Source organism: Chiloscyllium punctatum, chromosome 15 (assembly GCF_047496795.1).
Source record: "Chiloscyllium punctatum isolate Juve2018m chromosome 15, sChiPun1.3, whole genome shotgun sequence".
NCBI classification, from domain to species: Eukaryota; Metazoa; Chordata; class Chondrichthyes; order Orectolobiformes; family Hemiscylliidae; genus Chiloscyllium; species Chiloscyllium punctatum.
Window position 1 is genome coordinate 37,171,200 of NC_092753.1, and position 16,140 is coordinate 37,187,339.

Below are 16,140 nucleotides of genomic sequence, written 5' to 3' on the forward strand. Positions count from 1 at the left end.
TAAGCAACTGAGCTAACTGGCCTGTGCATAGGGTCTCTGGTGAGCATTGTTTTGGTACTCTGCAAATGCTCTTTGTTTTTTTAAAATATTGATTTGAGATTAATTAGATCATATGCTTACTGTGTGTTTTTAAAATTTTTGAATTTGTATTGTAAGCCGTTTGTATGGATTATTCTATTTTATGTTAATTTCTTTTGTAATAAACTTCCATAGTCTGTAGCATTGTGTGCTTATGTTTCAGTGCAAGACTACTTTGTTGAAGTCAAAATAAATTTGCACGATTGTTTATTATAATGTTGTATTTATAAAAGTGCATTACCTTGAAAGCATCTTCCTTCATCAACAGCCTTTCATTTGCTGTATTGTTTTCTTTTTAAAATCAGTATTGGCATGATTCACAATGTGAGTGAATTACATGAGACCAAATACTACATAACAGCAATTTAGTTTTATACAAAAAAGTGACAAACTAATTCATTCTGATGTTCTTTTCTTTCTCCACAGTGTTCTAATTAAAAACACTAATTAAATTGACTACATTTCTAGTTGATGCAACTGAAGTGAACTGTGCTCAATTAGCATACTGCAGAGAAAGAATTAGCTTTACCATGAAAATAAGTAACTTGCAGATCTATATGTTCTGAATTTACTTACCTGAGTAAGGGCTGTCTAGATCCTGGTCCTGAGCACAATCGGATGGGCCCTGCTGCAAAGAATACTTATATGGGAGTTAGGAAGGAGCTGGACCTAATTTTGGCTATTATCTTCCCCATGCTCAAATACTGAGCTATCAGGAACTGTATTCGATCATGTATAAAGGAAATGGGAATAAAACCACACATGGCAATAAATGTGCTTTTACACAATCAGCATAAAGGGGGAGAAATTTGATTTGGAGAATTGCAAGGAAGGACACTTTGGGTAATGATTATTCAACTTAAGCAATTAAATTATTCAGAATTGAGTTTTGCACTCTCCTACCCAAAGAATATACCTCCTACAGGGCAGTCGACAATTCTTTTGTCCCATTTATATGCATAACATTGTTTTAATGTGTGTGTTTTACTTTTAATAGGGAGTACTTTTTGCCAAAAATTGAAACAACCATATAAGAATTCATAATTATTTCATCTTCACATAATAATTTTTGTCATTATGAGCACTTGTGCACGTCCAACCATTCATGTTTTAAAGCCTCTTTGTAACAGGCATTTGCAATTTAAAGTATCTGATTAAATTAGATAAGTTTCCAGCTATGAAATTTAAGGTTTTAATAGATTAGAAATTTATTATGCATTCAAGACACAAAGAAACGAACATTACTAGCTGTCAGTAAAGCAAAACCATGTAATTAGAAATGTTGTGTAAATCTACACAATATTATTTCAGAGCTGTCACTATTTGAATTTGCCTTTTGCAAATACTTTTTGTATTTAAGTTTGTAAAAGTAGCATTTTTTCATCACTTCAGTTGGATATTTTGTACATTGAAAAAAAGAGCACCACTCAGTAATTGGTGGATCCTTTGAATAGAGCTGTATATTAGTTTATAAGTGTATTATTGACAGCATCTTTTCAGTTTGGAATAAGTACTAAAGTTTCAGTACATTGAAGTCTATATAAATTCTTCAAATGTAATAGTTTGACATTTTATCTGCTATACTTTGGTGGATTTCAAAGATGTGCATAACCCGGATTGTAATGTTTAGAAACCGAAATGAGCTAAAATTTCAACTCCATTTTCTCTGACTTTTGAAAATGTCCTTATATATTTGTAGCAACATTAACAAGATTTAAGCTCAGCGCTTCAACAGTTTTCCTGGGTTAGGTATTCTGTGTGAGTACTATCCATTTGGATGAAAGTGTACAAGCCAAATTTTATCCTTGATTTAAGAAGTGGAACTTGCCGATACTGCACAGCAAATGTTCTCTCGAACTACTTGGAGTTGTAGGGAAACCTGGGTGTAAGGTATATACAGATCAGTTGGCGAAGCCAAAAATCATAAGGAGAAGGTGGAATTTTGTGGAGAGACAGGAAATTGAGTGACTTAGGAAGCAATTTCAGAACTTGGGCCCAGACAACTGACATCTTGATTGCCAATTATACTAAAATGGGAAGGGACGATGTACAGGAGACCAGAAGCAGGAATGCAGAGCTTTTGGGGTGTGAGAGTGATGCATTGTAAAACCAAAGAAGGTTGTGGAGAGGTAAGGCAAAGCAGGACTTGCAGTTGTAAATTGGAGGTATTGGGGAGCCAGAACGTGGAGGATGGATGATATAGTGGGTGGATATAACTTGCACAAAACAGAATAAGACCGCAGACATTTGGAAGGGCTTAAATTGGCTGAAAATGGAGGGTAGCAAACCATTCAGGACAGCAATGGAATTGTTGAATCTGGCGGTGACAAATGCGTAGATGGGAGTTTCAGCAGGAGGTGGGTTAAGGTAAGAACAGTGGTGGGCCATGAGATGAGAGTGTAAATAGGAAATTGTAATGATGGAGAGGTCATGGAGTTATTGGTAACAGTAAGTGAGCAGGGAAATGGACTCGGCTGGAATTAATTTATCCTGAGGTGAATGTAATGGTGTCCATGGGCTCACGAGTGCTGCAGTCGTAGTATCCTGACCCCTGGACCAGGAAGCCCAGATTCAACTCCCACTTTTCCAGAAATAACATTACTGAACAGGATGATTTAAAAAAAAAGGTTATTTTTGAAAAAAAAGGTTTCTCCTCCTCTTCCCTGATTTTTTTTTGATGGCTTGCATTATCCTTAATGGGCTTTGCACATAAAGTATTCACTTGGGAAAACATGGACGATTTAATGGTGGTGGTAACATCAATAAAAAAATTATGAAGGATGATTTGGTAATGGAAAAGTAAAAAAGAATATTCAGTTGCATGTAAGAGCACTTCTGCATAAAACAAATCATAGTTTGTGCCCCCCCTCCCCCCGTACTGCCCCACCCTGAAATTCCACTTTAATTCAGTTCCCCCCACTTTCCCTCACTGTTGTTACACTGCTCTTGACAAGTTTAGTTTGAAGAGTGAATTAGAGACACGTGGACTTGGTTGTGGAGGATGTTATGGACCAGGCTAGACTCCGTCAAAATATTTCAGGAACGTAGTCTGGATCCTAATTTCTCTAGTTGTTTACAGCAGGTGTAAAGTGGATATTCCAGGACTGATGTAGCTGGCCCAACCACTCAGTTTTAAACAAAACAGAATTTATTTGCAAGAGTACCAAATGAAACACAAACAAAAGAGAACAGAATACAGAATAAGTTAACCTATCCGAAAACCCAACAGATAATCCCAATTTAATGACACTATTCCAAATACCTGCAACAACCCTTGCCAAAAAAAAAATAAAATCAAACACAGGGTTTTATAGGTGAGAGAGGGATGGCAGAGAGATTCAGCATAGTACACCTTCTTCCCTGTAGCTCTTTCTTTGGATTCCTCAGCTTAAACTGGCCAGCAACTCTGAACAGCTGAACTCCTAAAACCAAAACAAATCGGAGAAGAGCTGAGCTGGGAGAACTGTCCACTCTCATTGTACTAGTGTTTTTTTTAAAACTTGAAAGTGTTTTTTTCCGAGGCAGTATCTGTTAGCTATCAAATTGGCCCTAAAACCCATCCAAACCAGTCAAATCGGAATCTATACATTTACGACCCCTTTGAAATAAAAACCAAGGTCAACCTGACCTTGTTAAAGGAACAGCATCATCACAAGGAGAAAGGTAAAAAAGTAACATGAGTGATTTGGAAGGGAGGATAAAAGGAACATTCAGTGGTGCTTAAAACCATCTCTCGGTTAAAAAATAAGAGAAGTTTTGGTTTGTGTCTTCTCTCCATTTAACTAGAATTATCCAACACCGAAAGTCAGGCTTGCTTTTTGTAGTGTCTCCAGCAAATCATCTGCTTGAGAATTGTTGTTATGACTCTTTTCTCAGGACAACTATAGTATTTGAATAGAATCTCACCGAATCATTGAAAATACATTATTTTCATTGCTTTTTAAATATAAGATGAAAGGCATGCTGTGTGAATGATAGCTCAAACCATTTGCTTACGTGTAATTGTGTACTTAGTCAAGCTGGCAAATGGATAGATGTGTGAGACTGCTCAGAAAAAGCAAAATACTGCATGTCTTGCAGCATCTGTGGGCTGAGAGAAACAGATTTAAGAACGTTTTCAGCTTCATGATATCTTCTGAAGTCATGAGGAAAGAGTTCTTGCAAAAAGTCATCAAACTGAAATCGTAACCCCACTGACCCTGCCATACCTGCTGAGGATTTCCAATGTTTTCTATTATTATTTGACTTCCCAGCATTCACTGTATTTTATTTCTGTTATACTGGAGTACTCAATGGAAACCTGAAGTTGTGAACTAAATCAGAGACCGGACTTGGTCCGTTGTTGAAATATTTTGACAAAGGAAAGGGAATTTTTTTTAAAAATTGCTATTACTTGGAATTAGTCAAGGAAGAGGAGTCAAAAGGAGGAGTTTCCAGAGAATTCTAAACTAAAGTTGATGGGCAAGAGTACCAATTAGTGCATTTGCAGGATGGTAAGTGAAGTGGAGAGGCAGGAAGAAACTCAGACCAATGTCCAGAAGATCAGAAGACAAAGGAGAAATTAGGCCATTCAGTCCATTCAATCATGACTGTTAAGTTTCTCAACCCTATTCTGCCACTTTCTCCTCATAACCATTGATCCCCTTGATACTCAAGAACCTATCTATATCTGTCTTAAATATACTCAATGACCTGGCCTGCACAGTTTTCTGTGGCAATGAATTCCACAGATTCACTACTCTCTGGTTGAAGAAATTTCTCCTTATCTCTGTTCTAAAAGGCCTTCCCTTTACTCTGAAGCTATGCATTTGGGTTCTTGTCTCTCCTACCATTGGAAACATCTTCCCAGTGTCCACTCTGTCCAGGGCATTCAGTATTCTGTATGTTTCAATCAGATCCTCCCCCTCATCCTTCTAAACTCCATCGAATGTCGATCCAGAGTCCTCAAACATTCCTCATTGGTTAAGCTTTTCATTCCTGCCACCATTCTCGTGAATATCCTCTGAACATGCTCCAGGGCCAGTACATCCTTCCTGAGGAATGGGGCCCATAATTGCGCACAATACTTCAAACGTAGTTTGACCAGAGCTTATAGAGCCTCGGAAATACATCCCTGCTTCTGTATTCAAGTCCTCTCACAATAAATGCCATCATTGCATTTGCCTTCTTATCTACTGACTCAACCTGAAAGTTTACCTTGAGACAATCCTGGACTTGAACTCCTAAGTCTCTTTTGTACTTCAAATGTCTGAATTTTCTCCGCATTTAGAAAACAGCCCATGCCTCTATTATTCCTACCAATGTACAAGACCTCACACTTTCCCACATTATATTCCATCTGCCACTTTTTTACCCACTCTCCTAACCTGTCCAAACCCTTCTGCAGCCTCCCCACCACCTCGATTCTACCTGTCCCTCTACCTATCTTTGTATCATCAGCAAACTTAGCCACAATGCCCTCAGTTCCTTCATCTAGATCGTTAATGTATAAAGTGAAAAGATGTGGTCCCAACACTGACCCTTGCAGAACACCACTTGTCACCAGCTGCCATCCTGAGAAGGATCGTTTTATCCACACCATCTGCTTTGTGCCAAGCTTCTGTGCACTCTAATGCTTTGCCACTAACACCATCTTACTCAGTAGCCTCCTGTGCGGCACCTTGTAGGTTTCATTTATTTTTTACGCTCTCTTCCCATCTGGAGCTGGTGGCAATGACCATTGAACTTAAGCAGGAAGTCACATTAAATTAGGAAAGTTAACCCCAGGACCAACAGTACCTTGTTGGAGGAAGCTCACAAGGAAAGAGTTGAAATAAAAACTGAAGCATTATATCACCAGCCCACCATTTACCATGGATCCAAATCACAGCAATGTTCCCAGGAGCAGCCATGACTGAGTGGCAGATGTGACTGACTGATGTGCTTAAAATCATTCTCCAGTGATGACACTGAATGTTAACTTCGAGAAAATTGAGACCCACATTTTCCCAGAGGGAGGGCCTGAAAACTCTCCCAAAGCCTGGGATTGGAATTCTTGGCTGGTGAGAAGCCAATGTGGACAGAGATATGGGTATTGCTGGCAAGTAGGGTGTTCAGCATCATCTATTTGGATCATGCATCCCATTTTACATAGGAATTGGAGTTTGTTTTTGTGACAAATTGGCTCTCGTAAACTAATAAATCACTGAATTAATTCAAGTAACCTGACCATGTTTTAAATGCAAATTTAGTTTGTAAGTTGACTCTTTACCTGTGATCTTTGCATTTCTAATCTTGTTTTCCCCACTTAGAATGTCTCCATTGTAGATAGATGTGCTCTCATTTCGTTAGAGCCATTGATTTGTAAAGAAATCACCACCGTTCAAATGGAATATTTTTTAAAGATTTGTCATTAGCGAAACAATTTGTACTGACTTCAGTTGAAGGAGCCAAAATGTTTTTCAATTTTATGATGTACTAATGTCCATAATATACAATTTACTGTTAATTCCATTTCATTTTTAATGACTTCACAACATTTGTTGTAACTCAGCAGTACTTTTTAAAAATGTACAGAATACAAAAGCTTCAAATCTTGGTCCATCATTGCTCTCTGTATCAGCAGTCAAGTCAGAATCAATGAGAGCAACTCATGGCCAATAGAAACCCAGTAAGTGTTTGAGAGAAACGGCTTTGACTCTGTACAGAGTGAAACTTTTGACAGATAACATGGAGTTTTAAAGCTACTATTTCACTTCAATGCCTTGAAATCGAAGAAGCGTCAATACTTAGGAAGGACCAAAATTGGAGGTGTAGTGGACAGCAAAGAGGGTTACCTCAGATTACAACAGGATCTTCGTCAGATGGGCCAATGCGCTAAGAAGTGGCAGATGGAGTTTAATTTAGATAAATGCGAGGTGCTGCATTTTGGGAAAGCAAATCTTAGCAGGCCTTATACGTATAATGGTAAGGTTCTAGGGAGTGTTGCTGAACAAAGAGACCTTGGAGTGCAGGTTCATAGCTCCTTGAAAGTGGAGTCACAGGTACATAGGATAGTGAAGAAGGTGTTTGGTATACTTTCCTTTATTGGTCAGAGTATTGAGTACAAGCGTTGGGAGGATATGTTGCAACTGTACAGGACATTGGTTAGGCCACTGTTGGAATATTGCATGCAGTTCTGGTCTCCTTCCTATCGGAAAGATGTTGTGAAACTTGAAAGGGTTCAGAAAAGATTTACAAGGATGTTGCCAGGGTTGGAGGATCTGAGCTATTGGGAGAGGCTGAACAGGCTGGGACTGTTTTCCCTGGAGCATTAGAGGCTGAGGGGTGACCTTATAGAGGTTTACAAAATTATGAGGGGCATGGATAGGATAAATAGACAAAGTTTTTTCCCTGGGGTTGGGGAGTGCAGAACTAGGGGGCATAGGTTTAGGGTGAGAGGGGAAAGATATAAAAGAGATCTATGGGGCAACTTTTTCACACAGAGGGTGGTATGTGTGTGGAATGAGCTGCCAGAGGAAGTGGTGGAGGCTGGTACAATTGCAACATTGAAAAAAGCATTTGGATGGGTATAAGAATAGGAAGGGTTTGGAGGGATATGGGCCGGGTGCTGGCAGGTGGGACTAGATTGGGTTGGGCTATCTGGTCGGCATGGGTGGGTTGGACCGAAGGGTCTGTTTCCATGCTGTACATTTCTGTGACTCTATGACAGCAATCTGAGTTTTATATGTTTTTAGAAATTCATTTGGAATGTGGTTCAAGGCATGGGTTATTGGATAGATTTGTAAGCATAGCAAAAGTGGTATACTAAATCAAAGTAAAAAATCTCACAACACCAGGTTATAGTCCAACGGATTTATTTGAAAGTACAAGCTTTAAGAGTGCTGCTCCTTCGTCAGGTCGTGTTCCAAAGCTTGAACTTTCAAATAAACCTGTTGGACTATAACCTGATGTTTAACTTTGTCCACCACAGTCGAACACCAGCACCTCCACATCGTTCTAAAGCAAGGAAAGAGTAGCTGAGCGAAATTGTAATTTTTTCAAGTTAAAAATGTAACATTTGGTTGTATGTTAATAGTTTTGGAGGTTTATTTTGACTTATTTGGTTGATGTTTGCTGGAGCATTTCCAGGGAATTGGTTATTTCATGTTCACCAAGATATGATATACATGATAAAGGGGTTAAGTGATTGGCAAAATTGGATTAATTTTATGACATGAGCATTTCTTGTTAGTAATTAACCAATCAAATGAACACGTAGACAAACCTATGCAATTTGGATGTGTTGGGTTACTTACATTAAACTAAAAAGAATTCAAATTGTGATCTTCCAGTTTGATTTCCAAATGAAAGTTTCCTCTCTGTTAATGTGCCTAGAAGGAAAGACAGTATAACAAATCCTTGTGCATGTATTTACAATTGTCCTAACTATTTTGCCTTTCTGCATCTTCATATGCACGCTTTCTGGGAGAGAGAGAGAATGGGAGGCCATGTACACATTTGAATCTTGCTAACTTGTGACTGAGTCCTGGGCATATACCTGCACTGTCTGTGGTCTGTGGCAGTTTGGTGTGCGATTTGGAGGTGCCAGTGTTGGACTGGGGTGGACAACAGGTTTATTTGAAAGTACAAGCTTTTGGAGCACGACCTAATGACGGAGCAGCACTCTGAAAGCTTGTGTGACTATTGAGTTTGGTATATATTTGATTCTTCAATTAATATGTCAAATATTATAAACACACAATCAGTCATTTGTAAGGTTAAAGGTTAAAAAAAAGTAACCAGCAGTATGCTTTTCTTCCAATTTTGAGCATTTGTAGTTTCATTTTAGTGCAGTACCTGGGTTTATTTGATCGTTTCCTGATCAAGCAGATGACGGAGCATGTATCTGATACTTCACTAATTAGCTTGTGCCATCACCCAAAGGAATAGGAAGTGTATAATGGGAGTCGTCTATAATTTCACTTTAGAAATTCAACCTTTTTAATTCAGAATTTAAAATCTAGATTTTAAACTTATTTCACTTATTTTTTTTTATTCTAAATTTACAGATGAAAGAGAAGATGTCCAAAAGAAAACATTCACAAAATGGATAAATGCACAATTTGCCAAGGTAGGAGAAAACTGTTGTGACTTAGGAATTTGATTGAGATTATTCTTTTCATTGTTTAGATGCAAAATATATTCTTGTACATCAATCAATCTGATTCACCTAAAAACGACATAAAACTTAACTGGAATTTGAAGTGGAAAAGACATTTTTAGGATACTTTTGTTAATTGAACTTGTGTACAAGGAAGCCATGATTCCGCGCCACTCGATTCTCCTCATGACATAATAACTGAGGGAGGAGAAAATTATTTGGAGGTTTACATCTGTAACCATTTAATTTAATGGTCTTGAATCTGGAGTACTTCCTTGGCTATCAAGAAACCGGTTGTGTTCTTACATCCTTTGCTACTATTCCTACCTATCGATAGCTATAAAGGCAATTTATTTCTCTATTCATTTATCTTTGTTAAAGTTAAGCATACCTTTGATGCATAACATAACTTATCCACTCTTATTGACCAAATATTTGAAACTTGGCACTTTGAGAAAATTTGAGACATAATGAGATAAAGTTCCTTCAACTTTAATGTTAAAGTGGTGCTTGATTTACTGAATACCTGCAGAGCCAGGTTGACTTTAGATGACCCTTTTGCATTTAATTGCATCTTTGAAATATAAACAGATTTTGGACATAAAGCTGGACTCAGTTTGAAACTAAAAGAGAAAAGGGAATTCTGTTTTCATCGGCAAAGGTATTCAATTGCTTTTGAGACAATTTTGAATTACTTGCCATAGGTTGTGTATACTTTGAACTCCAAAGGCTAATGAGTACATTTTAGTATCAAAGCTTACCATTGGCAAGTGACAAAGAGCACTCCGCTTTGGGAAACTACTCAGCTTTTTTTTTCAAACATGAACATTATCACCATAACTGGAGGAACCTAGAGGTATAAACCCGCTTGTTAAACACTTGATTACAGTAGCATGCTTTGATCAATATGCTTGCCTGTAGTTTAAGTGCAATGCACAAATAAGGGCATTTTAATATTCTAGCCAGACTCATCTGAAGAAAATTGCCAACTTGTTTTAAGAAAACAGTAAAATTATTGAATTATCGCTGAACCTTCCATATTTCACCTCAACGTGATCAAGTGGTAAAAGAAACAAGCCTATCTTAATGGTGCTCAGGCAGAGTCTGATTGATCTGAGTTAGTTCATAAGGAATCTGTGACCATCTTTGCAGTATATTGCAAACCACAGAATATTGGGAAATGAAAATAAGGCCAGCATGGATTTGCAAATGGGAAATTTTGTTTGACAAGCTCGTTGGAGTTTTTTTTTGAAGATGTTGTGAGCAATGTTCATAAAGCGCCATTGATGGACATTGAACAGTTAGATTTTGTGAAGGGTTTTGATAAAAGCCTCTCCAAAAGGCTACTTAGATTTAAAGCAAGTATAGGAAGCAGGGCAAAAGTGGGTTACTATAGGTTGATTGGTGTAATCTCAATTGTTGCAAAAGCATTGGTGTCAATTAACATGGACTTTATAGCAGAACATTTTAAAAATCATAAGCTAAACAAGCACTGTCAGCATGGGTTTATGAGAGAGAGTTTCTCAAGGAAATTCCAACCAGAGTAGATAGAGAAAAGCCAGGTAAGATGTGTTGTATTTGAACTTCAGAAAGGTACCTCATGAAAGGTTAAGTCAAAATAAGAGTTCATGGTGTTGGGGGTAGTATATTGGTATGGACAGACAATTGATTAATGGGCAGGAGACAGTGTGGAGTTGGAGCATAAGAGGTATAGTTAGTAAGTTTGCAAATGGCACCAAAATTGGAAGCATGGTGGTCCGCGAAGAAGGTTACATCAGATTACAATGGGTTCTTGATCAGATGGGCCAGTGGGTTGAGAAGTGGCAGATGGAGTTTAATTTAGATAAAGCAAGGTGCTGCATTTTGGGAAAGCAAATCTTAGCAGGACTTAATACGCTTCATGGTAAGGTCCTAGGGAATGTTGCCGAACAAAGAGACTTTGGAGTGTAGATTCATAGCTCCTTGAAAGTGGAGGCACAGGTAGGTAGGATAATGAAGAAGGTGTTTGGCATGCTTTCCTTTATTGGTCAGAGTATTGAGTACAGAAGTTGGGAGGTCATGTTGCAGCTGTACAGGATATTGGTTTGGCCACTTTTGGAGTATTGCGTGCAATTCTGGTCTCCTTCCTGTCTGAAAGATGTTGTGAAACTTGAAAGGGTTCAGAAAAGATTGACAACGATGTTGCCAGGGTTGGAGGATTTGAGCTATAGGAAGAGGCTGAACAGGCTGGGGCTGTTTTCCCTGGATTGTCGGAGGCTGAGGGTTGACTTTCGAGTTTTATAAAGTCATGAGGGACATGGATAGGATAAATAGACAAAGTCTTTTCCCTGGGGTGATGGAGTCCAGAAATAGAGGGTATATGTTGAGGGTGAGAGGGGCAAGATATAAAAGAGACCTATGGGGCAACTTTTTCATGCAGAGAGTGGTACATGTATGGAATGAGCTGCCAGAGGAAGTGGTGGAGGCTGGTACAACTGCAACATTTAAGAGGCATCTGGATGGGTATATGAACAGGAAGAGTTTGGAGGGATATGGGCCAGGTGCTGGCGGGTGGGACTAGTTTGGATTGGGATATCTGGTCGTCATGGGTGAGTTGGATCGAAGAATCTGTTTCTGTGCTATGCATCTCTATGACTCCGTGAGTTTGGAGTTCTTCTTCAGATTAGGAGAAAGTGAGGACTGTAGATGCTGGAGGGAGCTTCTTCAAGGAAGGCATCCTTGCAAGAGGGTTCGCAGTAGGTTCTTGAAGAAGGGCTCATGCCCGAAACGTCGATTCTCCTGCTCCTTGGATGCTGCCTGACCTACTGCACTTTTCCAGCAACACATTTTCAGTTCTACTTCAGATTACCAACCTGTAACTACTGGAGTTCCAATGGAATCAGTGCTGGGACTGTAGCTGTTCACAACATATGGCAATGACTTAGAAGTGAATGTGCTGTAATCAAATTTGAACAACGTAAAGGTGGAAAGGGAGGTTGCAAGAGGGGTGCAAACAGTCTACAGAGAGATATTGATAAGTTGAGTAAGTGTTACGACACAGGATAAACTCTCCTGCTTAATGTAAACCTGCAACACAGAAAAGACTTATCCCATGCAGTAATCTGTGAAAATTCGAGAGGCCAAGGACTATTTAAAATAAAAATTAACAACTTTATTTCTTAAAGTTTAACAGAGAATAATTAACTAACAACTATTTACAACTCCTTCCTCTAATCTATCTTTTACTTTCCCCTCAACAATACTGGTCCAACAAAAATCCTGATGTAACATGTGCTCCAGCTACTAGGGCAGCTAGGGTAGCTGGCTGCCTGGAAACAACAAAACAGATTTGAATTAGGTCAATCAGTTTAAATTATCCCCCCCCAAAATATCAAACTCTAATCCAGTTTGAATTGAAGTATATTGACAATCTTAAAAGCCAATGACACAATCTGGTGCTTTGGGGGTATAAAACAGGGGAAAATTGAACAGTTGAGAGTCAACAACACCTGCACACTGTCCAGAAAAATAGCTCTCTCAAAAGGCACATTTATCGAAGCAGCATCCCCAAAGAGAAGAAAAAAAACCGAAATACAGAGAAGAACGAAAGCTGCCTGGTTTTGAGATAAGGAGTTTTGTTTTCTGTAAATCCTAATTGGGTTTCTTTTCTTAGATTATATTAGATTCACTCTAGTGTGGAAACAGGCCCTTCCGTGCAACAAGTCCACACCGACCTTCCGAAGAGCAACCCACCCAGACCCATTTCCCTCTGACTAATGCACCCAACACTATGGGCAATTTAGCATGGCCAATTCACCTGACCTGCACATCTTTGGACTGTGGGAGGAAACCGGAGCACCCGGAGGAAACCCATGCGGACACAGGGAGAATGTACAAACTCCACACAGACAGTCGCCCAAGGCTGGGATCAAACCCGGCTCCCTGGTGCTGTGAGGCTGCAGTGCTAACTGCTGAGCCACTCTGCTGCCCAAAGATTTTTTTGGGGTATATAGGCAAAACTACTTTTCTCCAGTCATAGATCCCTACAGTGTGAAAGCAGGCCATTTGGCCCATTGAATCCACCCCACCCATCTGAAGACCATCCCACCCATAACCACCCTGCCCTTTATCCCTGTAACCCTGCATTTACAATGGCCAATCCACCTAACCTGCACACCTTTCGACTGTGGGAGGAAACCAGAGCACCCGGAGAAAATCCACACAGACACAGAATATGTAAAATTCATGCAGACAGTTGCCCAAGGGTGGAATTGAAGCCTGGTCCCTGGTGCTGTGAGGCAGCAGTACTAACCACTAAGTCACCATGCCGCCTATTACAGTTGAGCTGGGAGAACTGACCACTCCCTTTTCATTGTAGATTATATTAGACTCCCTGCAGTGTGGAAAGAGGCCCTTTGGCTCAACAAGTCCACACAACCCTCCGAAGAGTAACCCACCCAGACCCATTTCCCTCCGACTAATGCACCTAACACTCTGGGCAATTTAGCATGGCCAATTCAACTGACCTGCACATCTTTAGACTGTGGGAGGAAACCGGAGCACCCGGAGGAAACCCACGCGGACACTGGGAGAATGTGCACACTCCACACAGACAGTTGCCCAAGGCTGGAATTGAACCCGGGACTCTGGTCCTGTGAGGCAGCAGTGCTACCCACTGAGCCACTGTAAAGCAATGACCAACCCTGAAACGGCACGATAAACATCGCACACCTGCCAACCTCAGCACTATAGTCAGTGTGAGGATTGAACCCACGACCTTGGCATCATTAGCACCACGATCGAACCATCTGAGCTAACTGACTAGTTTTGTTGGGCTAGTATTGTGTAGGGGAAAGTAAAAGATAGGTTAGAGAAAAGAATTGTAAATACTTGGTTCTGTCAGGTACTTTGTTGCTTTTAACTCTCTTATTGGTACTGTAATCCCCACATTTTCATAACAGAAAGTGTGCAAGAAATTGATAAGTCGAGTAAAGTGGGGAGATACAGCTGTTCGTTTTGGAAAGGAAACCAAAAACACTGTAATATTTAAATGGAGAGAAAATGCAGAAAGCTGCAACACAATTGAACTTGGGGGCTGTTTGTACACTTGACAGAAAGCTGTGTACAGAGGCAGTAGGTCACTAGGAAGACAATTCTGGATTAGTGGGGCTGGAAAAGCACAGCAGTTCAGGCAGCATCCGAGGAGCAGTAAAATCGACGTTTTGGGCAAAAGCCGTTCATCAGGAATACAGGCAGAGAGCCTGAAGCGTGGAGAGATAAGTGAGAGGAGGGTGGGGATGGGGATAAAGTAGCATAGAGTACAATAGGTGAGGAGTGGGGGAGGGGATGAAGGTGATAGGTCGGGGGGGGTAGGGTGGAATGGATAGGTGGAAAAGAAGATAGGCAGGTAGGACAAGTCATGGGGACAGTGCTGAGCTGGAAGTTTGGAACTGGGGTGAGGTGGGGGAAGGGGAAATGAGGAAACTGTTGAAGTCCATATTGATGGGATTGAAGTGTTCTGAGGCGGAAGATGAGGCGTTTTTCCTCCAGGTGTCTGGTGGTGAGGGAGCGGCAGTGAAGGAGGCCCAGGACCTCCATGTCCTCAGCAGAATGGGAGGGGGAGTTGAAGTGTTGGGCCACAGGGCGGTGTGGTTGATTGGTGCGGGTGTCCCAGAGATGTGCCCTAAAGCGCTCTGCTAGGAGGCGTCCAGTCTCCCCAATGTAGAGGAGACTGCATCGGGAGCAATAGATACAATTAATGATATTGGTGGATGTGCAAGTAAAACTTTGGATGTGGAAGGCTCCTTTAGGGCCTTGGATGGAGATGAGGGAGATGGTGTGGACACAGGTTTTGCAATTCCTGCGGTGGCAGGGGAAGGTGCCAGGATGGGAGGGTGGGTTGTAGGGGGGTGTGGACCTGACCAGGTAGTCACGGAGGGAACAGTCTTTGCGGAAGGTGGGGAGGGAAATATATCTCTGGTGGTGGGGTCTGTTTGGAGGTGGCGGAAATGTCAGTGGATGATTTGGTTTATGCGAAAGTTGGTAGGGTGGAAGGTGAGCACCAGGGGCGTTCTGTCCTTGTTACGGTTGGAGGGGTGGGGTCTGAGGGCGGAGGTGCGGGATGTGGACGAGATGCGTTGGAGGGCATCTTTAACCGAGTGGGAAGGGAAATTGCAGTCTCTAAAGAAGGAGGCCACCTGGTGAAACTTGTCCTCCTGGGAGCAGATACGGCGAAGGCAGAGGAATTGGGAATATGGGATGGCATTTTTGCAAGAGGTAGGGTGGGAAGATGTGTAATCCAGGTAGCTATGGGAGTCGGTGGGTTTGTAAAAAAATGTCGGTGTCAAGTATGTCGTCATTAATGGAGATGGAGAGGTCCAGGAAGGGGAAGAAGGTGTCAGAGATGGTCCAGGTAAATTTAAGGTCAGGGTGGAATGTTTTGAAGTTGGTGAATTGCTCAACCTCCTCGTGGGAGCACGAGGTGGCGCCAATGCAGTCATTAATGAAGTGGAGGAAGAGGTGGGGAGTGGTGCCGGTGTAATTACGGAAGATCGACTGTTCTACGTAGCCAACAAAGAGACAGGCATAGCTGGGCCCATACATGTGCCCATGTCTACCCCTTTTGGTCTGAAGGAAGTGGGAGGATTCAAAGGAGAAATTGTTAAGGGTGAGGACCAGTTTGGTTATTAGGAAGACGAGTGGAATGTTGGCCCTTTTTATTTCAAGGGGCTTGGAGAGGAGGGAAGTCTTATTGTACAAGATGCTGCTGAGACCACATCTGGAGTACTGTGAGCAGGTTTGGTCTCCTTTTAAGGAAAGATACTATTTCATTCGAGGCAGATCAGAGAAGGTTTGCTAGGATGATCACTGGGTATGGAAGATTTGTCTGATTAGCAAAGGCTAAACAGTTTGGGACTCTACTCACTGCCTTGAGCTCTCCCAACATTGAGGGTAGAGATGTT

At 41.0% G+C, this 16,140-nt stretch overlaps 1 protein-coding gene across 16 annotated transcripts in view; it reads left to right on the forward strand.

The window, feature by feature from the left end:
- Positions 1 to 16,140, forward strand: part of dmd (dystrophin) — a 1,983,813-nt gene that overhangs the window by 411,709 nt on the left and 1,555,964 nt on the right. For all 16 annotated transcript variants that reach the window (XM_072585000.1, XM_072584994.1, XM_072584999.1 and 13 more), the window contains exon 2: positions 9,108 to 9,169. In XM_072585000.1, the coding sequence (XP_072441101.1) occupies positions 9,108 to 9,169 (62 nt within the window). The remainder of the gene's footprint in view (positions 1 to 9,107; positions 9,170 to 16,140) is intronic.